The sequence below is a fragment of the Artemia franciscana genome, chromosome 2, assembly GCF_032884065.1.
Source record: "Artemia franciscana chromosome 2, ASM3288406v1, whole genome shotgun sequence".
In the NCBI taxonomy this organism is placed as follows: Eukaryota; Metazoa; Arthropoda; class Branchiopoda; order Anostraca; family Artemiidae; genus Artemia; species Artemia franciscana.
The window spans coordinates 43,756,757-43,783,090 of NC_088864.1; the positions used below are offsets into that span (position 1 = coordinate 43,756,757).

Sequence of the window (26,334 nt, forward strand, 5' to 3'; positions counted from 1 at the left end):
CAAAATTCTGAGATTGCCATTTTATTCAGCATAGTCGAAAAACCTTATAACTATGTCTTTGGGGACTACTTACTCCCCCACAGTCCCCGTGGGAGGGGCTGCAAGTTGCAAATTTTGACCAGTGTTTGCATATATTAATGGTTATTGGGAAATGTAGAGACGTTTTCAGGGGGATTTTTATAGTTAGGAGGGGGGTTGAGAAGAGGGGGCTATGTGGGGGAAATTTTCAATGGAGGAATTTTTCATGGTGGAAGAAGATTTCCATAAAGGGGGCGCAGCATTTTCTAGCATTATTTAAAAAAACAATGAGAAAATAAATATGAAAAAGTTTTTTTCAACTGGTAGTTTGGAGTAGCATCAAAACTTAAAACGAACAGAAAATATTACGCATATAAGGGGTTCACCTCCTCCTAATACCTCACTCTTTACGCTAAAGGATTTTTAGTAATTTCAACTATTTATTCTACGGCCTTTGTGATTCAGGGGACAAAATTTAAGCTTTAATGCAAAGAGTTATTGACGAGGTATTGACGAGTGGGCGAACCTTCTCATATACGTAATAAAAACATACGAATATAGAAGTTTGTTACGTAAGCTAATTCGTAAGTTACGTATATCTTTTACTAATGAAAACGTTCGTATAAACTAAAAGTTCTAGTTGCCTTTTTAAGTACCCAAAAAATTGGAGAGCAACTGGGCCTCCTTCCCCTCCTTTTTTCACAAAACCATTCGATCAAAACTATGGGAAAGCCATTTAGCCAAATAAATAAATATGCAAATTTCGCTTCAATTATTGATCTGCGGAGAGCCGAAATCAAAACATGGATTCACTAAAAAACATTCAGAAATTAAATAAAAAAAACAAGTTTTTTTAACTGAAAGTAAGGAGCGACATTAAAACTTAAAACGAACAGAAATTACCCCGTATACGAAAGGGGCTGCTCCTTCTTCAACGCCCTGCTCTTTACGCTAAAGTTTTTACTGTTTTCAAAAAGTAGAGTTGAGAGAAAGAGTCAAACTTTAGCGTAAAGAGCAGGGTGTTAAAGAAGGAGCAGCCCCTTTCATATACGGGGTAATTTCTGCTCGTTTTATGTTTTAATGTCGCTCCTTACTTTCAGTTAAAAAAACTTGTTTTTTTTTAATTTAATATTATAACTTATCGATGGCTTGATCGAATACGGCCTATGATTTTTCACTATCATTTAGATTATGGGGAAGTAAGTTTTAGTGCCCTGTAAAATGGACTAAGTGTATATTTGTCCAGTTTTGAACTTTCTACAAAGACAAATTGTTAACAAGGCAGATAAGTATGCTGTTGTTAAACTAGCAGCGAAGTTTTTCGGAAGAGATGCGTTTAAAGAGACTATTGAAATCTTTCGTGATATTTTTAAAATGGATATTCTTGAGAGGCACCGGGGCTCACATCCGAGTTCGGCTTTTATGGCCGACTTTTACGAATTGCTATCAGACCGAATCTCAAAAGATGATCCCGTTCCATAATTTGCGATTATGGACCCGTCAGACGTTCTGGTTTTCCCGAGCGAACCAAATACTATTGTGGCATCAAGATTAAATGACTGTGTTCGAATTTCAAATTTCCTCGTTGAAAAACAATTCTGTTAGCACAGGTATGGATGAACAAACCGTCTGTGGCCGTTCCTTCCTAAGCCAGAAAGTGCTACAGTTCCTGTCATATTCAGTAATTTACCTGCTAGTATGCAGTCTCCCAGCCCCACTAAGCAGCACAAGTTTATTTCAAACTTAGGGTGCTTAGACAAAATCGACCAAGTTGAGGAACGGAGAGATAGGCTACTGGTGTTTATGAATGATAATGATTCTGTCTCATCGGTGGTAAGTGCCCTACCACCCGGCTCACGCATCAGTGCTAAGGTCGTAAAGAAGGAATATCTAAGAATTATACGGATTGACAAGGGTTTTGATGAATCAAATAGTACAGGTCTAGTGAACTCTGTTGTGCAAGCAAAGCGCTTTGGAGGTAATTAAGCCATGCAATTGTTCTTTAAATTTCAAATAGATCTCGATATCGCTCTAAAGCATGGCATCAGAATTGATTATTCGCTTTTCCGGGTGTCAACTCATTGAATCCACCCAAGCAATACTATAAATGCCAAGGATTTGATCACTTTGCACGTGAATGTATGAGTGAACTAAAATATGCCGGGCCCCAGGTTAATAGCCGCGATAATGCATGTTCAGCCTCCACTGTGAAATGCGCAAATTGTGGTGGAAATCACTGAAGCAACAGCTTCTTCTGCTTCGTGTTGAAGAGCCGTATACTTGCCACTGCTTCGAGCAATCAAGCTTGAGGGTGATACCCCTTCCCCAGGTATGAACCTTTGCACCGAACCTGATTGAGTAAACCTGTATTTTCCGAACATAAATGGAGCAAGAAACAAGTTAATAATTTTAGCCGAAATATTCAAGTCATTCGAAATAGTGCGTGTAGTAGAGCACCAGTTAAGTGGCGTTAATAGTAATATGTTGGAAGTTTCTTGTGAACACGAGTTCTTCATCCGTCCTGCGAAAATTACAGAAGGTCGCCCCTCTGGTGGCATTATGATCGGAGTAAATAAGAGCCTTAAGTGTGTTTTACTTGAAACTAACGATACTTTTGTTGTAGTTGATCTAGGCCATACCGTTATTCTTGCAGTTTATATACCTACTAATGACAGAAACGAACAATCTAACGAACGTTTCGCTAAAACATGTGCAAGTGTCTCAAATTTCTCATAAAATACGAGCGTCTGGTAAAGCCATCTTGCTTTGCGGCGATTTTAACACTAACCTTACTATTCCTAGTTTACTGTGGTCCCACATCTTATTATCATCACTTCCGAAAGACCTAACCGTGGCAAATTTGGACTTTATAATTTCAGATCTTGAATCGTTAAAAAAGTTCTTTTGTTGAAGCATTGGATAAAATTTTGATTACTGATCATTCTCACCTTGAAGTGTATGTTGTTTTAAAGTTTTTTTTTTGTCATATGCGTTGTAGTCCAAAAATGGTTTCAGAAACAGCGTTGGGATAGGATAGACGTAAAGTTGTATCAGTGCATATTAGATGATATTTTCAGTAGAATTAGAATTCCTTTTCATCTCCTGTCACAGTCTCAAAAATTTTATTAGTTGGAGTTAGATATGTATTATGCTAAAATAGTTCATGCTATGAAAGTTGCGGCTTCCGTTGCGGCTCCTGTTATTAGAGTACATAGAAATACACAAAAAAGGGATGGTCTGTTATACCAGGGTTGGGTAAAGCCAAACAGAAACATCGGCTATGGTATCATATTTGGGATGAATGTATATAGTTAAATCAACAAAAAAGAAATATGTAAAGTTAGTGACAAGTTAGTGGCATGGAAGAAACAACAAATAGAAGATATATAAACCAAGATAAGAAATAATCAAAAGTAACTTTATAATGAGGTTAATAGATTAACGCAGTCATCAGCTGATTTATCAGACCAAATCCCGCTAGTACAATGATATATACACTTTACTTCAGTATTTTTGTCCCACCCACCATCAAATGGATTTGAGGTATCGTGAATTGTTATATAGGCATTTTTCTCAGTGGAACCCATATAAAATCCTAGCTTGCAGTTCTCCATCTTCGGTTTTGATTCAATTTGGACCATTAAAATATGGGAAGGCCACAGGTCCAGATGGTTTGTTACCAGAGAATCATCTGTTTAGTACTTCAAAATTGCTAGAGTATCTTACGTTATTGTATCAAGCAATTGTAACCCATCATTATGTCCCTTCTTTGATGGGAGAAGGTAAAGTAGTTTGTATACGCAAGAAGGGCAAGGATCCTTCATATTGTTCATCATATAGACAAATAACACTTTGTTTTGTTATTAGTAAATCATTTGAAAAAAAATTACTCCCATATTTGTCAACAAAATGTGATGTGGGGGACCATCAGTTGTGTTTTCGAAGTGGTTTAGGGGTTCAAAATGAACACGCAATATTTCTAGAAATATTAGATCACCATCATAACTTAAAAAAAAAACTATTTGTGTGCAGAGTTGATATTCCAAAAGCGTTTGATAGTATGTTGCATAACCACGCATTTTTATCATTGTTGCGTAGTGGAGTGAACCCATTTAAAGGCCAGTGTTTGACGGGTTGGTATGGCAATTCATATGTGAGAATTTTTTCGGGAGGGAGACTTTCAGACCGAATTTCTTTACGTCGTGGAGTAAAACAAGGGTCATTTCTTAGCCGCTTTATATTTAATGACGCAATTAGAACAGCCATAAGGTTCCTACCCCCATATGTGATCGACGGTCACGACATTAACCACTTGTCGTATGCTGATGATGTTTTGTTATTTTCCGCCAATGTAATATCAATGCAGAATGCAATTAATATATCACACTCCCGCTACGGGAGATAAGATTAGAGATTGAACACTAAAACATAATTCCTGGTGGCAAATAATAATAGAGATTTCCAGCATCATTCAATTAGGCTGGGATCACTGAATATTTCTAATAAAGATTCTATTAATTACCTTGGGTTGCCTTTTGGTCCGTCAATTAAAGCTACGCGGGAGTTAGTGTTATCGTCTATATTGGGAAAGCTTATGACCTACTAGTCAGGGTGAAAGGTCGTTTCGATAAACAAACACTTGCTATAATCTATAAATCAATGTTTGCACCTCATGTATTTTTCATGATTCCATTTGTGAAGTTTTTAAATAAAAGTGATAAAAAGCGTATGCGTGTGTACTTTTTCCGGTTTTGTAAATATTTTTTTTTTGGAATTCCACTATGGTTCAAAAATAGGTATATTATAAGAAAATTCGGAATATATGATATTACTGTTAAAATGGATCAACAATACGACCGATTTCTTAAACGATCTAGAGAAAATAGAATCAATTTTTCTCTTAATTGTCTTGTTTAATGGAAAAATAGTTTTCTCGCCATAGCTTTCATAAAACAGCTATTTATGCGTTATGTATTAGGAGCGTTTATGCGTTATGTTATGAGTGTTTTTATTGTTATGCACTAATGAGTAATCATAAGCTATTTATTATATATTCATGAGTTATTATCAGTATTATGACCTACTTATTGTCGTCCTTTTCATTAGAGGTGTAATTTTATATTTTTCAGTTTTCTTTTCCTGTATTTTCTATACTCCTCTGTGTGCATCCATATATGTATAGATAAGATAAGATTTTATTTCAAAAAAGCAGCTATCACAAGCTCAAAAGTGCCGAATTCGCACTTTAGTGTCAGTACAAAATTATAGAATCGCAATCAATAAAAAGTCAAACGATAAAAACTCGTAAAGTTAAAACAGGGAAAACAAAATTAAACAAAAGTCTATCTAGCAAGCATTACAAAGTACGCAATTGAAAAATAAACACTAAAACTCTAAGATAAAAGTAGAGTGAGAAGAGGGGGGGGGGTATTGTTTTAAAATTTCAACTATGTGAGGGATGAAAGTTCTTCTATATCTTTCAGTGGAAACCCTTATTGGGGCAAGAAGGGGGATTTTTCTTGAAGCAATACGTGGGGGGGGGGGCGAGTTCTAAATGATCACTAGGGAAAAGAGAAGTAGTACGAGGGTTATGCACGGCATTGTCGGCAAAACGCAAGGAAATTTGTGCTCTCCTTTCCTTAAGGGTGACAAGATTTGCTCTTCGAAGAAGGGAAGTGTAAGGCCCTTTACTCTCATTGAAGATAATTCTTAGGCACCTTTTTTGAACTGCCTCTATTCTGTCCGACAATTCATTGGAGATGCCAGGATGCCAAACAGGACAAACGTATTCGAGGGTAGGACGTACAAAAAAGAGAAAAATCCTCAAACAATGTGATTTAGGACATTTAAATTTATTAAGGAGTTTGAGGAGAGAAAATGCAGCATTTGTACGTTTTAATAAATCATTAACGTGACAATCCCTTTTTAAGTCGCGTGAGATGGTAACACCCAGTAGTTTCATAGTATTAACAGACATATCAGGGAAGGGAGGATAGGACAAGAGAAAGAAAGGGGAGTTTTTAGGGAACTTATTGTTTCCTAAAAACTAGAAACTTATTATTCATATCACTAGCAACAGCTTCATCTGATATTGACTCCAAGATGTCCATTGGGTTACTTTTTAGATTTTTGAAACATGTTTCTAAGACATTTAAATTGTCAACGAATTTCCATCTATCCGGGAAATCAACACCAAGACTGTTTATCATGGTAAGAAATAAAATTGGGCCTAAGAGGGTTCCCTGGGGTACACCATTATAAACTGGGAGGGGATCAGAATAAACATTCAGGTATTTGACGACTTGCGTTCTTATTAAGGACGAAATTATTCTTATTAAACAGGGGTCAAATAGGAATTCATTGGTTAGTTTTTTTTTTTACTGTGGTAGAGGTTTTTGTATTGTGGTTAATTAAATCAAAAGCATTTTGTAATTCAACTGGGATAACATTGAACCAGGTATTGGGTTTTTTCAAGTTTGTTACATATAGTGTCCAAAAGGTGAACAAGATAGTGTGTGGTAGAGGTAGAGCGCAAATTTCTAAATGGCCTTTGGTCAACATTTGGGATTATTTTTACTTTCAACCAATCAGCTAAAAAGCTTTCATATAACTTGGAACATACCGAAGTAAGAGTAATGGGCCGGACACCGGCAAAATATTGTTTCCTACCCTTCTTTTTTACGGGAGTAATAAAACCTAATTTCCAACATTAAGGGAACTTACCAGTAGAGTACTGACAAGTAATTTCATTAGTACTGACAGAAGTACTGAAAAGTACTGACAAGGGTTCTGAAAGGATGTCTGCAAAGGCTTTAATTAGTACAATTGGGATGTCTAGTGGACAGGTGCTGCACTTTTTAATGTTTTTAATTTTTGCCTCAACTTCTGAGGGCAAAATAATAGGGAAATTGGGAGGGTGTAGATCATAGGCAGTATTTATAGAGGGGAGGGAGGCTTTGAACTATGGAGGATAGAAATTTATTCAGATCATTAGCTGTAACAAGGGACTCTTCTTGTAAATGGAAATGTATATTATTATGTGTTTTCCCACAATTTTTTTTATATTATTGTACCACTGTTTTGGCTTAGTAGAAAATAAACAATTGACTTTACATTTGTAATACGCAGAAGCAGATTTACCTTCTTTTTTTTTATATGTTTACGCAGTGAGTTAGCTTCAGATGTTTAACCATTCTGGAAAAGATTAATTTTAAGTCTAATTTGCTTTTTTAACTAACTAGTAATGTAAGGTTTGTCATTAGAACACGATTTTATTTTTTTCTCAGGGAAGGATTCTAAGAATTTGGTTTTAGTCAGATTTTGAAAGTAAGACACTTTAACATTAATGTCAGTATTCCCCTTAAGAGCTGGCCAGTTTTCATTTGTAATCCAAGATCCAAACTCAAAGAGGCCTTCATTGGAAATTGGACGATAAAAGAATTGGGTAACAGAAAATGTATGATTCAACTTGGAAAGAGGCTTCATTAATAAACAAAAATGGTAGCTTCCTCCTGAAGGGGTCAAAGGAACAGGTGAGCTATAAAAAGTGTGCCTATTCGTGCAAATCAGATCAAGAGTAGAAATATAGAGGGTATAAATAAATTATTATTATTATTATTATTGTTATTATTATATCATCTTGTATATGAAGATGCAGCATTTTGAAAATAAAATGGATTTCATTTTTAACACTATGTTTTGTTAATTACAAAAAACATGTATATATAGTAATTTAATTTAAAATGAGCCGTTAAAAGGCTCTCTGGAATGTTCCAATGTCACCTGAGCAGTGAAAAAAACAGAGAAAAAAAGATGACACATCACTGGCACTCGGGCAAAAAAGTGATTTTCTTTGTTGCTTAACCAGGGGACTGTAACTCTTCTGTATAGTCTTCAGCCATGGCGATTCCAATAATGTACTTTTTATTTCGATCTGAAGCCACTTTTTAGCGAGTTTTAGGCTATTTTTGTAAAATAGCCTAAAACTCCCATACACACACGTGCCTCTGGATATCTGACTAGCCACCAGAGAACCAAGTGCAACTAAGGACGGTTGGATTGGCAGCCCTCCTCCTGAAACTTCTATTGCTACGAATGGAACCAGAAATTCAGCCTCGGATATATTATCTCAAACCCCCTCTCGACCCCAGACCGCCAAAGGACGATTCCCTCTGAATATCGTTGACCAAGGTGGCATCAATGTGGCCACCTGGAAATTTCTGACACTGAACCAACCCGGTTCAAATCTTCTATTGGCTAAAGAATTAAAGAAATATAAAGTTCAAATTGCTGGAATCACCGAAACACATCTATCTGATGATGGTGAGCAGTACATTGGTAAAGGGAGCACACTGCTCTGGTCTGGTGATCACCAGAAAAAAGGAGGCATTGGCCTAGTGCTGAACAGTGCCACACGCAAGGCCCTCCTGTCATTAGCACCAGTAACACACAGGCTCCTGAGAGCAAGGCTTGATGGTTAACATGGAAAAATAACCATTATCACCTTTAAACGCCCCCACAAATAAAGCCAAGGAAGAAGATAAGGATGACTTTTATACCCTTTTATGTTGTGAGCTCTTGTCAGTACCTTCCCATAATCACCTCGTCCGTCTAGGAAATATGAGTGCTAGCATTTCAAATGAGTCTGGCCAGTGGGATTTCGCTGTTGGACCCGTAACAGTAGATTGCCTAAACTGCAATGGAGAGAGAATGCTGAACTGCTGTCTCCCTCACAATCTTACCGTTGCTAACACATGGTTTCAGAGAACCAACATAGCCAAGTACACCTGGTATAGCAATGATGGATCAACGAAAAAGATGCTCGACTACATCATCATACGCCGGCGATGGCTGTCGTCTGTACAGAATTGTCACTCCTACAGAGGCACCAAGCTTGGGAATACCAACCATCGTCTTGTTGCAGCCAAAATCAGGCTTCGCCTAAAAGCTACAAAAATTAGCCAGACACCTCAGAAAATTGATACCTATCGTATCCAGCAAGACCCTACTTTGGCTAAGCTGTATCAAGTCAAAATATCCAGCAGATTTGAGGTCCTTACGCAGTGCGATGCTAGTGAAGATGGATGGAAGGTCTTCAAAGAGAATGCTCTTGCAGCTGCAACTAACGGTGCTGGAATGAAACAGCGTAAGAAAAAAGACTGGATCAGCAACGAGTACCTCACCATTATTGATCTCAGACGGGAAGTCCACCTTTGCGGGGACATGACAGCATATAGGCAATTAAATAAACAGCGTAACATCATGCTGCGCAAAGACCATAAGACCTTTATTGAAAAAAAACAAGTGAGCTCCGAGAGGCCGCCAAAAAAAAGACAATGGAGTCACATATAACATCCTCTGTGAGCTCCAGGTAATTAAAACACAAGCTACATCGTATCTCCGTAACGCCAATGGCAAGAATATTTACGACCAATCACAGTGCCTCTGTAAGTGGGAACACCACTTCGAGAAGCTACTAAACTGAGGCCCACCCAACCAAATTGACATACAGATTACTGGTGCTGCTAACAATGCTACACCTGCCGCCGATGGCACTGGATTTACAGCAGAAGAAATTATAGCTGCAGTACGAAAACTGAAGAATGAAAAAGCGCTGAGAATATGTGGGCTGACCTCCTTAAAAATAGTGATCCATCCATGACCCTCTGGCTACAAGTGCTGTTTAATACTGTGTGGCGCTTTGAAATTATACCATCAGACTGGAGGACATACTTACTTGTGCCAGTATACAACAGGAAAGGAAGTAAAGTAGAATGTTTTAACTATCGTGGAATAACTCTGCTCTCGGTACCGGGCAAACTCTTCGCCATGCTGCTCCTCAAGTGGACAACAAAGTACCTCCATCCTGCTCGTCACCATCAGAAATCTGGGTTCATGCCGGGTAGGTCCACTACTGAGCAAATCCACACAATTAGACAGCTGATAGAGAAAACTCTAGAATATAAAAAGAAGGCATATAGTGCCTTCGTCAATTTTCTATCTGCTTTCGACATTGTCGACAGACAGTCACTGTGGCTGATCCTTCAATCTGCTGGTGTTCCTAAGAAAATTGTCAATCTGTTCAAAGAGCTATACAATAAGACCGAAAGTGCTGTCTTTGTAAATGTTTTTGTCAACTGTATCCTGGACCATGTTCTCAACAAAACCCAGCTGGTGCATCCGTTTGGCATCGATTTTGCTGGAAGAGTTATGTCAGATGTTGACTTCGCTGACAATGATGCATTGGTATGCAAAAATATCACTGACATCAAAACTGCTCTGGAGACGCTGGCATCTGCTGCAGAAAAACTTGGTTTAAATGTAAACTGGACCAATATATTGCCTGTGGACAAGACACCATGCAACCCCCTGACAGCTATAGAAGTATGTGGCCAAGATGTTGAGATAGTCAAGCAGTTCACCTACCTTGGTTCAATTGTCTGCTCAAACGGAAATCTAGATGCAGAGGTATTAGCAAGGATGGCAAAGGCGAATGCCGTTTTCGACTGGCTGCTAAGAGCAATATTCCACAAACGCCAGATCAGCCGTCTCACGAAAGCTCGTATCTAATCTGCCTCGGTAGCAAGTGTTGTTTTGCACTCGTCAGAGGCTTTGCCTTTGACTCAATCGCAGATGATGAAGATAGATACTGCCCAGACAAAACACCTCCGTAAAATCGAGCACGTTAGGTGGCTCGACAGGGTACGGAACACGAATATCTTCCGTTCCTTTAAATTAACACCCCTGTCCGAACAGCCAGAGTCCCGCTCACTGCGTTGGTACGGTCATTTACTTCGCTTACCCATTGAAACACCTGCCCGACTTATATTCGACTTCGATCCAACTGCAAACCGCTGGAAACGCCCAAGAGGTAGACCATGTACAAGATGGGCGGATATCATCCGCGACCGACTCGCAGCGTGGGGCACCGACCCCAGCAAAGCTCCTACCCTTGCCAAAAAACAGGCCACTCCGGAGACGACTAACAGCGCTGTCGGTTGGTTCCCTCTACGCTGGCGTCACTGCCAAGCAAGAGCTTTAAGAAGAAAAGAGAAAATAGTTACCATTCCTGCATCATTTAAAAAATTGCAATTATTTTCACTAGCCGGCTTAAAACGATTTTTTATTTTTTAGCTACTACTGACCATGGTCTGTTCTTTGCTAGGTTGCAAATACTTCTGCCACCATAATTACATTACATGCCCCCAGATTTCCCTCTGGATCCACCTTTGATCCTGCATCGATTTATTCGTTCCATAACCCTCAATATCCAATAACATTTCAGTATCAGGAGTATTCCACTCAACTTTTTCTTAGCTATTTTTTTCTATAAGCTTAGAAGGCAATAGAATCCAAATTGCAGTTTTTTTTTTATCCTTTGGACAATGAAATTGAAGACATAAATAATTAAACTAAAAAGTACAAAAAATCTACGAAAGACTCGGCAATCTGCTGGATGAACCATTGCTTTCTGGACCATATTTCTTGATCTTTTTGAAAAGATAGTGTTTCTGTTCAGTTAGGTGGATGAGATTTTCAGGAATCAGCAGGGATATCAATTGATCAAAAGATTCGCACTGTTTGGTAATCTTGCTGCAAGATACCTTTTCAAAAGAAATTACTGGGTTATAATAACAAAACGGTGGTACCATTTGATTCCTCATTTCATCGCTATTTTTGGTTATAAAATTCTTCCTTTTTGAATAATACATTAGATAAAAGATGAACAAACAAGTTGATAAACCTTTTTCAAATATACTAACCACTACCAATGCAAAAATATACCAGCCCTTCTAATAGACCCAGATATAGCCTCTGATTATACAGAAAAGTTAGCTGATTTTGTTGATTATTTTTTTTTCATTTTTAAAGCCCCCACTGCTTCAGGGGCAATGACAAAAAGATTGTGTAGATTAGAAATTTTTCACATGTAGGTTTTAGTAGAAAAACTCTTAGGGATCATTCGATAATCCAGGATTTCAACAGTTTCATAGGGCTATAATGCAAGAACGACACATGTACCTGAATAAATCAAATAACACTACGCGCACTCGAATCTAGAATTATTTGCAATGTCTTGAGAATGGCTCTATGAATCTATTCGGAACTTCTGAGGCAGTGTTGGAAGGGGCTAAAGTAGATCCAAATTTTGACTTATGGTGGGGGCAGGGGCAATCAAAGATCATTGAAATAGCATATTCGCAATATATCGAGAAAGGCTTGGGGTTCATATACAGTTCAAACTTTCAGGTAGCACGTGTGTGGGTGTGTGGGAGGGGGGCAAGGGGACTTCGTTTTTTTCTTCGGGTAAGACAAGTGGCGTAAATATGTGTCTTCACTCCACCTAAACGTTTTCCCACCAGAAATCCCTATAGGAATTCAAATTTTTCACGTCTAAGTAGCGAGGTAAATTAAAACACACTATATGGTTGGAGGGCGACAAAATAGCACATTTCCAAAATCTTTGGAATGGTCTGGGGAATCAAATTTTATCTTTCAGGGAGTTTTAGGAGGAATCAAACCTCAGCTTCTGCTTTTAATAAGTTTTAGGCGGGCAAGTCGATCTCAAGTTTTGACTTGGCGTAAGGGGGTGTAGGGGGAGGTCTAAAAATGTCTTTTCTCAGATCCATGGAAAAGTTTTTGCACCATATGCCTCTATAGAAGTCATAGTCAATTCACGTTTAAGTACCAAGATTAATCAAAAGACACTATGTGCTGATAGTTGATCAAAACAGCAAATCGGTCATATCTTGAGAACGGCTTTGGGGATCAAGCTGAAACCTTCAAGGAGTGCTGGGGGGGGGGAGTAAGCAAACCTTTGACTTTCAGTTGGGGAGAGGGGGCAGAAGGAAAGGGTCTAAAGATTGAGTATCCAATCTGATTAATATTTTTACACTACGAACCCTCCCATGACTATAATATATTTCCGGCGAGGTAGCGATGCAGAACAAAAGAAGCTATGTGCACCAAGCTTACCAAAATACCATACTTAGATTGTTTCAAAACCAACTTCGATGATTGAGCTAAAATTTTCAGCGGACATTTGGTGTCAGGTGTATTTCAAACTTCGACTTGGGGAGAGTGGCAGAGGTAAATCGAAAGAAACTATGGATCCAGGTTATCCCAATGACAAAACTACAAAACCTTAAGAACTACAGGTTTGAATTGAACTTTCAAAATTTATTAGCGCTTGGGTGGGGGATAAGGAACCTTCATGTTTCGTATTAAGAGGGAGAATAGTATGTGTGTGAAAACAAAGAAAAAAAACGTGTCTCTGATCTGCCTATAAGTTTTCAGAATATTAGCTCAAATAAAACTTTGAATATATTCACGGTGAAGTATTAAAGCAAATAAAAAAAACAGCCTCAAAATACAGAATCTTTAATATTCCAGGAACAAGCAGAAGGATTGGGTTAAAGTTTCAGGGAATATTATGGGAGGACAAGAGGACTCGAGCATTTTTATTATGGGATATTATGGGAGGACAAGAGCATTTTTGCCTTCTATTCGATAATCCAAAATAGGGCCAGCCATTTTTCTTGCAAGTTTGAATTTATATCCATAAGCTATAGGGTCAAGAGGATCTTTATGCAGATAAAAAACTTTAAAAGAAATTTTTCGCCTAAGAGTAGGCACAAGACCTTTCTTTTCGATCACCTAAGACTTATAATGCTTTTGTTCAGCCCAGTTAATTCACTTTGAACGTTTCTGATCATTCCCCACCCATAGCCTAAAAGAATTTGGGTTTACAAATTGGTCCTTACATTTTGTCGTCCAATCAGCTCCGAAATTAAGTTTCTTGACCAGGGCTTAAAAGCAGAAAACATATTTGAAGCTAATTTTAATTTAAAATTTTATTCTTCGATAAGTTTGTAACTTAAAGGATATGTAGACAGGGTTAGGTAACCCAGAATGAAAGCAAATTTTTTTTTTAAGATTGGTTGTATCTATATGTGACACCTGAAACTAGACCGACAAAATAAGAAAAGTTAACAAAATAAATTCACCTGTCTATGTTTATCGATGATGTTTCCATAGAATTTATAGGTATCTGGAAATCCTTGAGATCGGGCACACTCACGAACACTAACCACACGGTTTTGTTCTGGGTGAAGGACACGGCCCTAAAAAATTAAGCCATTGCACAATAAACGCATAAATATGAATATTACACAACATAGATTCAGACTATTAATATGACAAAGCATTTGTTTAATTTTCTCTAATTATTCAAAATTTCCCTGTTTTACACTTGCAGATTATGTAAGATCATGTAGGTATTGTTGAGTTATAGATTATGTAAGATTATTGTATGATTACGTAACAGCTAGATTATGTAAAATACTCACTTAGATGTTATTTTCAAACACTTTATTATTTTCTAGATGTTATTTTCAAACGCATACAATACGGTGAACAGTAAGTTCTGCACATGACGTTAATTATGCATTTGATACAACACATAGGTTACCCCAAAAACCCGAAAATGGATGAATCTACTGGTGTTCAGCGGTTTACCGATAAATCTGCAAGGGCTGATTACAGTAAAGTGGTAAATAAGAAGCATCAAATAGCACACCAAAACTAGTCTCGAAAAATAGGCGAACATCGATTTTTTTTTATTACAAAAGATTAGCTCAGAAAAATTTGATGTAAAAAGTAATATTCTTAAAATAGTGACAATTAAAGTAAACTTATCACGCCTATCTCAAAGCATACATAGATTATGGTACAACAAGAAATACGCTTCATGTAATAGCTCTGTTCATAAAATGGCTAACCTCTGATGAAAATATTACACCGGATATAAAACAACAGCCAAGACCTCATATGGCACTTGTGACGAGGTCGAAACCTAAAATTGGACTCGATACTAGAGTTACCGATTTTTCTGTTCTGTACGCCCTATAACTCTCGAAGGAAATGAGATATTTTGATGAAACTTGGTGTGAGCATTTTTCGGGTAAAGAATGAGGTCGAGTTCGTAGATGGGTTTTGTAGCCTACATTTAGAGGTGATGAGGGTTTAATTAAGGGGCAAACAAAACATTTTTAAACAGCTAATGTGATAGTCATCCGATCCAAATCGAAAATGGAGCATTTACGACACGAGATCTTTCTATATATCAAGTTTCAAGACCCAATCACCCATTTGTAAAAAAAATATACCTCAGTTTTCACGAGTTCATCTCCCTCTATCCCCCAGATGGTCGAATCGGACAAACGACTGTTCTCAAGTCAATTTGTGCAGGTCCCAGCCACACCTGCCAATTTTCATCGTCCTAGCACGTCAATAAGCACCGAACTCGCTAAAGCACTAGAAATCCCTCAACTCCCCCAAAGAGATCGGATCCGGTCCGGTTATGTCAATCACGTATCTAGAACTTGTGCTTATTCTCGAACTCGCCAAAGCAATAGAAATCCTCCCAACTCCCCCAAAGAGATCGGATCCGGTCCGGTTATGTCACTCCCGTATCTAGAACTTGTGCTTATTCTTCCCATCAAGTTTCATCCCGATCGCTCTACTCGAATAGTTTTCCATGGTTTCCGGTTTCCAATATTTCCATTTCCCCCCTCTACACCCCCCCCCAAATGTCCCCAAATCCGATCCAAATTGAAAATGGAGCATCTGAGACATGAGATCTTTCTATATATCAAGTTTCAGTAAGTTCCGATCACACATTGGTAAGATAGATATACCTCAATTTTCACGATTTCCCTTCCCTTCCATCCAGCCCCCACCACCCAGATGGTCAAATCGGAAAAACAACTGTTATCAAGTCACTTTGTGCAGGTCCCTGAAACGCCAACAAATTTTCATCGTCCTAGCACGTCCAAAAGCACCAACTCACCAAAGCACTGGACCCCCCCCCCCCACCAAACTCCCCCAAAGAGAATGGATCCGGTCCGGTTATGTCAATCACGTATCTAGGACTTGTTCTTATTCTTCCCATCAAGTTCCATCCCGATCTCTCCACTCCAAGCGTTTTTCAAGATTTCGGGTTTCCCACACCAACTCCCCCCAGTATCATCGAATCCGGTTGGGATTTAAAATAAGAGCTCTGAGAAACAAGGTCCTTCTAAATATCAAATTTCATTAAGATCCGATTACCCGTTCGTAAGTCAAAAATACAAATTTGTTTCTAATTTTCCGAATTAACACCCCCCCCCAAATCCCCCAAACAGAGTGGATCCGATTATGTCAATTACGTATCTAGGACTTGTGCTTATTCTTCCCACCAAGTTTCATCCCAATCTCCCCACTCTAAGCGTTTTCCAAGATTCCCCCCCCCCAAAGTCACCGGATCCGGTCGGGATTTAAAAAAAGAGCTCTGAGACACAAGGTCTTTCTAAATACAAATTTCATTAAGATACGATCAACCGTTCGTAAGTTAAAAATACCTCATTTTTTCTAATTTTTCCGAATTAACCGTCCTGCCACCCCCCCCCCCAAATGGTCGAATCGGGGAAGCGACTATTTCTAATATATTCTGGTCTGGTCCCTGATGCGCCTTCAAACTTTCATCGTCCTAGCTTATCTGTAAGTGCCCGAACTAGCAAAACCGGGGACCGACAGACCAACAGAAACTGCGATCACTATATGCGCTATATACGAAATTGCGTCTTGGCCGAAGGGCAACTGCCATAAAAAAATCGCTAATAAAAAAATTACGCAATAAAAACATGCGGAGAGAGGGATCAGATAATTTTTCTGGAAGGAAGATGTGTTACTTCCCTTTGGCCTGATAAGAAGTGCGTTATCACATGAAAAGTTGTTGCAGCCAATCCTTTTCAGGTGGGGCTCTGTTGAACCAGTCTTAGCAGGGATTGGATAATTTGTTAATTGTGCGCCCATTCCCTAAGGACAACTCCGAGTTTAAGGATCGTAAAAATTGGTTACTTCTATGAAATGTAATGTGCCTACATCAGAAGTAATGTAACACTTCTCAATAGAGATTATTCTCGCAACTTTTTAAACTAGAAAAAAAAAATTCGTGAGATATATTATAATTACAAAAAAAGAAGAAAAATAGGGGAATATAACTAAAAACTCTCATTTTGAATATACAGTAATGACTTGCAGAGGTCTTCGATCGCCAATACCTTCCTCCTTCCCCAACTAACTTGTAAAAGGGCATATGAGGCAATAGGCAAGCCCCAAACATTAAAACGTAGACAGTTAACATTATCTTAAAACTTAGACAAAAATGAAGTAGTAGGTTTTTTTTTTATTGCCTTATCCTTAACCTGCAAAGAGACTAAAAATATTCGTTACATTTCCTTTCCTTTTACCTCTGAAAAAAAAAAGATCATAAAAATACCTTGTAAGTCAATATTAGTTGAAAGTTCGGAGGCCAAAACGATTAAATCCCTAAACAATAACACAGTTTGCAGGCCTTTTAACAAACATAAAAACTTAAAAAAAACTAAAAAAAAGTAAAGAGCAGCGTTAAAGCAAAAATGAGTAGAAATAAAGCGAAACAATATTCTAAGTTTAAAAATACGAAAACACGGCCTTGAATATGTAAATGAAACCCAAAAGCGAATAGAAATTAGAATAAATAACCGAATCAAACTCAAAACAACCAGAAACTAAGATAAGCTGGGCTGACGCCTCCTTGCCTTCTGAACACCAGAATATAATTTGCAAAGAAGAGCTTAAGCGAAGGTCCTATCCTTGCATGGTGTACCAGATAAATACATTAAAATGACGAATCTTTGTGCGAGCATAAATTTGCTGCGGTTAAGGTAGGAAATGAGGTTAGGAGGTGTTTTAGTACGGGACCAGGAGTTAAGCAGGGTCGCGTCCTATCCTCTTTTATAAATATTGTTTAGATAGACTTTGTCCTAAGAAGCCAAGCAAAGACAATGGGAGAATATGGATTTAGTTGGAATTAAATAAAAAAACAAGTTTTTTTTTAACTGAAACTAAGGAGCGACATTAAAACTTAAAACGAACAGAAATTACTCCAAATATGAAAGGGGCTTTTCCTCCTCAACGCCCCGCTCTTTACGCTAAGGTTTGACTCTTTCTCTTAACTCTACTTTTTATAACGGTAAAAAACGTTTTTGAATTAATGCATGTTTTGATTTTGGCTCTCCGCACATAAATAATTAAAACAAAATTTGCACATTAATTTAGTTTTTTGGATAAATGGCTTTTTCACAGTTTTAATCGGAAGATTTCGAAAAAAAAAATTAGGAGGGAGGAGGCCTAGGTGCCCTCCAATTTTCTAGTTACTTAAAAAGGCAACTTTTTTTTTTACGAACGTTTTCATTAGTAAAAAATATACGTAACTTACGAATTAACTTACGTAACGAACTTCTATATTCGTATGTTTTTATTACATATATGAGGGGGGTCAACCCCTCGTCAATACCTTGCTCTTTACACTATGCTTAAATTTTGTCCCAATTCCTTAAGAATGACCCCTGAATCACAAAGGCTGTAGAAAAAATAGTCAAAATTACTAAAAATACTTTAGCGTAAAGAGTGAGGTATTACGAGGAGGTGAACCCCTCATATGCGTAATAAATTCTATTCGTTTCAAGTTTTAATGCTGCTCCTTCCTTTCAGTTGAAAAAACTTTTCATATTTATTTGTAATTTGTTTCTTTAAATAATGCTAGAAAATCCTGCGCCCCCTTCATTAAAATTCTCTTCCCCCATGACAAATTCCTCCATGTAAATATCCTCCCACGTAACCCCCCCCCCCCAAAAAAAAAAACTCAACAAAATTCCCCTGAAAAACGTCTGTACATTTCCAATAACCATTACTATTTGTAAACACTGGTTAAAGTTTGTAACTTGCAGCCCCTCCCACCGGGACCGTGGGAGAGTAAGTCGTCCCCAAAGACATAGTATAAAGTTTTTCGACTATTGTGAATAAAATGGCTATCTCAGAACTTTGATCCGGTGACTTTGGGAAAAAAATGAGCGTGGGAGGGGGCCTAAGTGTCCTCCATTTTTCGGTCACTTAAAAAGGGCACTAGAACTTTTGATTCCCATTCGAATGTCTTGCGACATTCCAGGACCACTGAGTCGATACGGTCGACCCTGAAAAAAAAACAATAAAACAAACACGCTTCCGTGATCTGTCTTCTGGCAAAAAATGCGAAATTCCACATATTTGTAGATAGGAGCTTGAAACTTCTACAATAAGATTCTCTGATACGCTGAATCTGATGGTGTGATTTTCGTTAAGATTGTATGACTTTTAGGGGATGTTTTCTCCTATTTTCTAAAATAAGGCAAATTTTCTCAGGCTCGAAACTCTTGATGGGTAAGACTAAACTTGATGAAACTTATATATTTAAAATCAGTTTTAAAATGCGGTTCTTTTGATGTAACTATTGGTATCATTTTTTAAAGTTTCGATTACTACTGAGCCGGGTCGTTCTTTACTACAGTTCGTTAACACGAACTGTTTGAAAGTAGATCTCTCTTAGACTTAGATTATACTGATGATTAAAGCATTCTAGATAAAGATGTTAGCCAAATGAATGCCTGTCTAGACGTTTTGTGGGTTGAGAGGGCAAGAATGGGTTTAACGTTAAGAAGTCTAAGTCACTAAGACTTGGAATAAGTGAAGGTGAAGAGGTGACCTTCGGCAACGAGAAGATTGATCAAGTGGAAAGCCTCACTTACTTAGGTAGTATTATTAGTAAAGATGATGGCTGTAGTGAAGATGTTAAAAGTAGAATAGCCAAGGCCCATGATGTTTTTTTCACAGGTGAAAAAAGTTTGGAAGAATAGGAAGATAAGTTCGCGGACCAAGATTAGAATATTAAAAGCTACAATGATAAATGTGGTCAGGTATGGTTCTGAAGTGTGGGGGTTCTGAAAAATGGAGGAAGATTTGCCAGATGATTTCCAGAGAAATTGCTTACAGATTATTTTGGGTACCCCATTATTTGACCGTATCTCAAACAGACAAAAATGACTACGTTAAAATTTTACCGGACGATTTTTCGAGGGAGAAGGGCGTGGAAGTGGGCCTAGTTGCCTCCTTTTGGTCACTTAAAAAGGGCACTAGAACTCTTAAGTTCCGTTCTAATGAGACCTCTCCCGATATTCAAGGACCCCTTGGTCTATACGATTATCCATGAAAAAAAAACGCATCCGAGATCTTTCTTTTAGCAAAGAAGAAACACAAAACTTTACTTTTTGGCAGACAGGAGCTTGAAACCTCTTCAGCAGGGTTTTCTGATACGCTGAATCTTATGGTCTAATTTTCATTAAGACTCATCTGCTTTTAGGGGTTTCCTTTTTCAAAAATCAGGCAGTTTCTCAGGCTCGTAGCCTTTGATGGATAACACGAAACTTAATGAAATTTATATATTTGAAATCAGCATAATTAGCCAATTCTTTCGATATGTCAATTGGTATCAAAATTCCCTTTTTAGGGTTTTGGTTACTATTGAGTCGCGTTGTTCCTTACTTACAGTTCGTAAGCACGAAATTTTTAATAAGGTCAACTTAGTCGCCTTTTTGCCGCACCTCTCGACTAACTTGGCAGCCAAACTGTTTGACGACATTCATCAGCCCCTTTGTTTAATCTTTATTTACAGCACTTATTTATCCTTTACTTATAGCCAAAAGGCCCACTTATTGATATTTTTGGCAAGAAAAAAAAACCAATTCAATGAGTTTTTGTCACCTCTCTCCGCTCAAAGATTCTTCCAGATCATCACGTAAAAAATATCTCTTTTATGAGAGTAATAAAGAAACAGAACAAAGAAGGAAAAATCTGATACGTGGCTAAACTTAGTTTTTATCATAGAAGACCCCAAAATGATGTTGAAAACGTACAACTGAGGGACAAAAAACTGACCTGTTTTCCCATTGGTTCGGGATTTGTTACAGTTGTTGAGAAGAAACCATCCCATTCAAGTCTTCCATAAAGGCCAGCCCAATGATTATGTCTGTTACCAGTATGAGGAAGGCACCAGGGAATTAAAGTATTAAATTGTCTATCAGCCGGATCACAAGTGCCACCATTGGAACAAGCACATACACCACGCAAGGCCCCTGTGCTTGATCTGCCATTTTTCTTATCGTGATACGTATAACGTCTATAATGTACAAAAGAAAATACAAAATGATTAATAATAAGCATATTTAAGATCTTCTTTGTAGGCCAATCATCTAGGGCCGAACGAAACGCAGGTTATTTCCCAAATGGAGTGGGAGGATGTCACAGGGAAATATTTAAGCGAAATAAGGAACATCTTGGGAGTGTGTAAAGACGTAGGCTTTGAATAAATTGGTATACAGGAGGACTGTACGTTGCTGTGTTGGCCCCAGGCAGCTTGGTGCTGAAGTGATTTCTGAGTAGTAGTATTAAATTAAGATGATTTTACAAATAAGCCTATAGGATTATTTTATACTTTAAATATTACTTTTTTTTTGTTTTTCGAAACGATCATGGTAATATAAGGGCGAGCAGGTAATATAAAAGAGCGATCTTTTTCAGTTGCACCCAAAACTCTGAAAAAAGGTATTTTAGCGTAAATAGCAATGAGTTAAGGAAGGCAACACCCTTCCAATCATTTAGGATAGTCCTGAATATGATTTTAAAACTAACTAAAACTAAATTAAAACTACCGAGTTTTTTTTATCGAATGTAAAATAGCAACTCCAAAACTTTAAACAAAGATGTATTATCCTATTTACGAGGGGGACAGAAGGAGGTTACCTTCTGAACTGCTCACTCTATACGCTAAAATTTAGCTTTTTGAATATCTAGCAAAACACGTACGGAATGAAATTTTAGCTTTACTAATTACAGCTCTTTGAGATAGAAAGGCTTATTTGTTATATTTATTTTATGCAATACAAGAAGATCCTCAACGGTTTTGAATCTAAAAAATTTATTGAAAAGGTTGAAAAACTATAACAATTATATTATAAAAGTATCTGAAAATAAATTTAGTAAACGATTTCAACCTAAATTCTGACAAAATACTAGTTAATCTAGTACAACAGCCTTCCTATAAAAAGAGTAATTAATATTTTCGTTTCAATGCCCACATCACCTGATTTGATAATTCTTTTCTTTTTTACTTACTCTATTTCTTTTCTTTTTATTAATCGCATTTTGTTATTCTGTCGAATGGCAGAGCTTGTTGATATGGTTTGTACCATCAAATTTAGCTTATAAAGTGACAGCTTTAGATTAAAAGCTATTACAAGGACCTTCTCACCACATAAATCACCAAAACTGTGCCATTTCCTTAGTTAAAAGTCCTGTGGTGGCGCAGTGGCTTTGACCTTAACTTGGTAATACGGGGTCCAGAGATCGAACCTGTAGTAACATAGCGCAGGGCCAACGCAAGGACCTTAGTAGCCCAGAAGCGTCGTTAACCAAATTACTTACTGTTGGCTGCATGCAACCAAAGTTTTCTTGTGTAAATTAACCACGTAATATTAGAATATTCTTTTTTATTTTAAAAATTAAGATTAAGTGAAGGAACCAAGAAGATAATAAATGGCAGGTGTAACGAAGATGTTAAAAGTAGGATAGCCAAGGGTCATGGGTTTTTTTCACAGTTGAAAAATGTTTGGAAGAATAGGAAGATTTTGCACACTAAGATTAGAATATTGGAAGCTACAATGATAACTGTGGTCCAGGTATAGTTCTGAAGTGTGGGGGCTCCGAAAAATGGAGGAAGATTTGCCAGATGTTTTCCAGAGAAATTGATTATAGACTATTTTGGGTATCCCAATGTCTGACCGTATCTCAAATGGAACAAGATGACTATTTAAAAATTTGATCGGATAATTTTGGGGGAAAAGGGGCGTGGAAGGGAGTCTAGTTGCTAATTGCAACTATATAAAGTGAAAATTAAAATTAAGAGAAAGTCAAAGGATCAAGAGGCTAGTAGTCCCAACTCTTTATAATTTTCGTAATTCCAAGAGACACAGAAGGCAGCGCGCAAGACTCGCGAGCGAAGGCGCTCCTAAGAGATTCGTCCAATTCTTTCGTAAGACCATTTCGTATGTAAAATTTGGTAGAATTGTTTTCTTTTTGCATCAAAATGAAGGTAGGCGACCACGAAGCTAAAAGCCAGTTTCTTTCATATTTTTCATAAGTCTAAGTGATAAAGGACAAAAATCTTTGCATTGTCTCTAGGCCAAGTAGGTCCGAAGAAAGTTTTCATTCGAATTTTTTTTATAAGAGGTTACAATAATTTCAAATGCATGTGTTGTACTGTCTAATTACATATGTTCCAGCTCCCAAACTTGATACAAAAAAAACCTTAAGTCGTATACAACATATACATCATATAGAAGTACACAATGTGTAATACAACATATACCGTAAAATTTACGACACAAAATTATACTTATAAGTCTCACAATTATATAGAGTCTCAGGCATGAGTCGAAAATAAAATGAACAAAGAAACCTTGATTTTCTATATTTACTATAATGAATTTTTAAAACCTTATATCTGTTTCCATAAAGACGATTCCTTCTTTTTAGTTGTTATTCAAGAAGAGCCGAAAACTCCTCATGCCAAAGAATTCAATTCCTTTCTTTATAATCCCTCTTTTTAAGTTCCTCTTAACTTTTTATGAGGCAATTAACATTTCTCAATAATTGTCTTAGCTTTATTGCTTTCAAAATTGCTTTTTATGACGCTCAAATAAAAAAGAGAGAAAAAAAATTACAGTTTAACAGAATATGTGCCATCACTAAGACGAACAGGGAGGTTTGGAAGGTCTCTCCAATCAGAACCGGGCAATGTCGGGATATTTTCCATTCTTGCTAACACAATAGGGGCCATGTCCTTACAAATGTGATCTCGTAATAACGGCTGTATATGTCGACCACGCATCTATACCAAGGAAAGAAAAATAACATGTTAACAAACGATTCAAAAAAATATTGTACTAATTCAAAGTTAGTTAAAAACTATTAATTATTTTGATTGCAATAGCTTACATATTTTTTTGGCAATGAAGACATAGATCTAAGGGGTAAGAAGGGGGTAAACTAGAAATAACCTCTCCCCCCAAAAAACACACATTGGGGGATGAATACAGATAACGAAACATTTTGTGTTGCTTTGTTTAAAGGAATCAAGCAGAATTTAATGTCCCAGGAACCAAAATGGTATCAGTTTTTGGAGGTTTTATTCATTTCTGGTCATGTCACATCTATTTTCTTTCTTTAGACGTTGTCTCTTTTCTACTATTGTAGTGTTCAATTTCCGACCTTAATCGAATTCTTAAATTTCTATTATAAATGCAATTAATGTGAAGCAATCAACACCCCCGTTAAACAAGAACGATATTCTTTTTATTCACCACATCTAGTCATGCCATATTACAAATAATCTTTGAACCTTTTTTATTATCGACAGGACGATACAAAAATTTGTCCCAGTCTCAATTCTAATCCATAGTCCCGGATCTGGTTCTTGGAAAATTCAAATTCATATTTTTCCTCGTATATTATGTCTAAATATCATATTACAGAAATAATGGAAACAGTCAAAGCTCAAGAGACAGCAGTCCGGAGAAAACGAGGTAACTGAATCAAATTCAACAGCTAGTTACAAATCATCCAAAAATGTTTGGTATATTCAAGCAGAAAAATAAAATTTTCAAGTCTTACCAAGATTTTCTCCTTAAACACTAGTGTTTAGTTTTGCAACACTGTACCACTAAAATGACCAACTACTATGGGTACCTCTGACTAACCTCCTAAGACACTATTTTACTCTGTGATAATAATGAAAACTAGATAAGTCTACAACCAATGAGATATAACTCTAAAAAAAAAATCACTCATACAAAGCATGAATTTTGTCAAGACTGGGCAAACATGAGAAATATATACTACCACATGGCACTGCCACTTAAAAACTAAGAAGCACGATTTACTTATCAAGCAAAAAATGTTCTTCAGTTCGTTAAAAATAAGTGATAAAAAGTTAATAAGGGGACTAGAACTTGAGATTTCCTTTCAAATGAATTTTCCTTCAATATTCTATGACCATTTTTCCTAAAGCCAATCTGGAGCCTTCTTCACATACACTTATGTCTTTCCACACCTAGCCGTCGACCTTGTGCCTGGGTTTTGAGTTCATTCAGGGTAATTTTAAGACTTGTTGCCTCTTTCTCCAGGGACCAATTTAGTGTGCTGCGCTGCTTTACTCTTCTTCGAAGACAGGGTAGCGTCCAACACGATTCATCGCGTGGGAAAACATCCTGCATTCCTAAAGATCAAATACAACCAATATTTTGATCTACTCGTTCTGATCTTGCTGGGCATCATTGGTTGTTCAGTGTGTGTCCTTATCCGGGCATTCGTAATTCTATCCGTTTAGCAGATCGCTAGGATTCTATGCAGACAATTGTTTTTGAAGCTGAGCAATCGTTTCTTTGCATTCCTTGAAAGACTCCATGACTCTCATCCATACAGAAGTACTGGCAGTTCAATACTCCTAGACAGTCTGAGATTCAGCTAATGGAAGTAATTTCTCGATTTCAAAATGTTACTCGGCTGAGAAAATACTGCACCTACATACCTTATACGGAAAAGGACTTATCTGTCACAGTTCCCCTCTTGGATCACCATGCTACCAAGATATTTGAATTCTCTGATTTCTTCAATATCAGTACCCTCGTATTGAATGCATTACGCCAGAGTTGTTATAAATCCGTTTGATACACTTAGTGTTGTATCCACATTTGTCTGTTTTTCAATTAGAAAACAGATAGATAAACAATTTATGGAAAACAAATGAAAATGACTGGTGAAAAAAAAAAATATAACCTAGAGATTCGCATATTTAGTCCTTAGATGGCAGATTTTCATTTAAGTTTTAAGCGAATGTTATGTTTGATCTACATTTATCTATAGGCCAGTAGGGGAAGGATTCATTCCTAGTTCATTCAGAATATGTTTAATGTCACCCTGGCAGTAGGAAGCAAGAGCGATAACGTAAGTAAATTAGCAATTATGTCTTTGACGAACAGTGCTAAGTTGAATGTCTCCTTCGAGGAAGCAGTTTCGAGTTTAAATATTGCGAACAACACCCAGGACAGCAAAGATCCTTAATGAAAACCTACTTGCACTTGGAAACCACGGATATTTCCATTGCCTTCTTGAAAAGAAGACTCGGAGCCTTTTTTAACAAGGTGATTTTCCCTCCCCCGCAACAAAAATCCTGGATACGACCTTGCCTAGTAATTTAGTAGATTCCCGTCCTTATTTTTACACTGTTTACACTTTTAGCTTTAAAATATTATTAAAATCTTTTAAAATACGTAGTCTTCTCAAAAACGCTGAACTGGGTAGTAC

General features: G+C 37.3%; 1 protein-coding gene across 1 annotated transcript in view; it reads right to left on the bottom strand.

The window, feature by feature from the left end:
- Window positions 1-26,334, bottom strand: part of LOC136042285 (DNA (cytosine-5)-methyltransferase PliMCI-like) — a 153,032-nt gene that overhangs the window by 32,709 nt on the left and 93,989 nt on the right. Inside the window, exons 25-27 of the mRNA XM_065727240.1 lie at window positions 23,694-23,860; window positions 20,851-21,091; window positions 14,025-14,141 (exon numbers count right to left, since the gene is read on the bottom strand). Coding sequence (XP_065583312.1) covers window positions 14,025-14,141; window positions 20,851-21,091; window positions 23,694-23,860 — 525 coding nt within the window. The remainder of the gene's footprint in view (window positions 1-14,024; window positions 14,142-20,850; window positions 21,092-23,693; window positions 23,861-26,334) is intronic.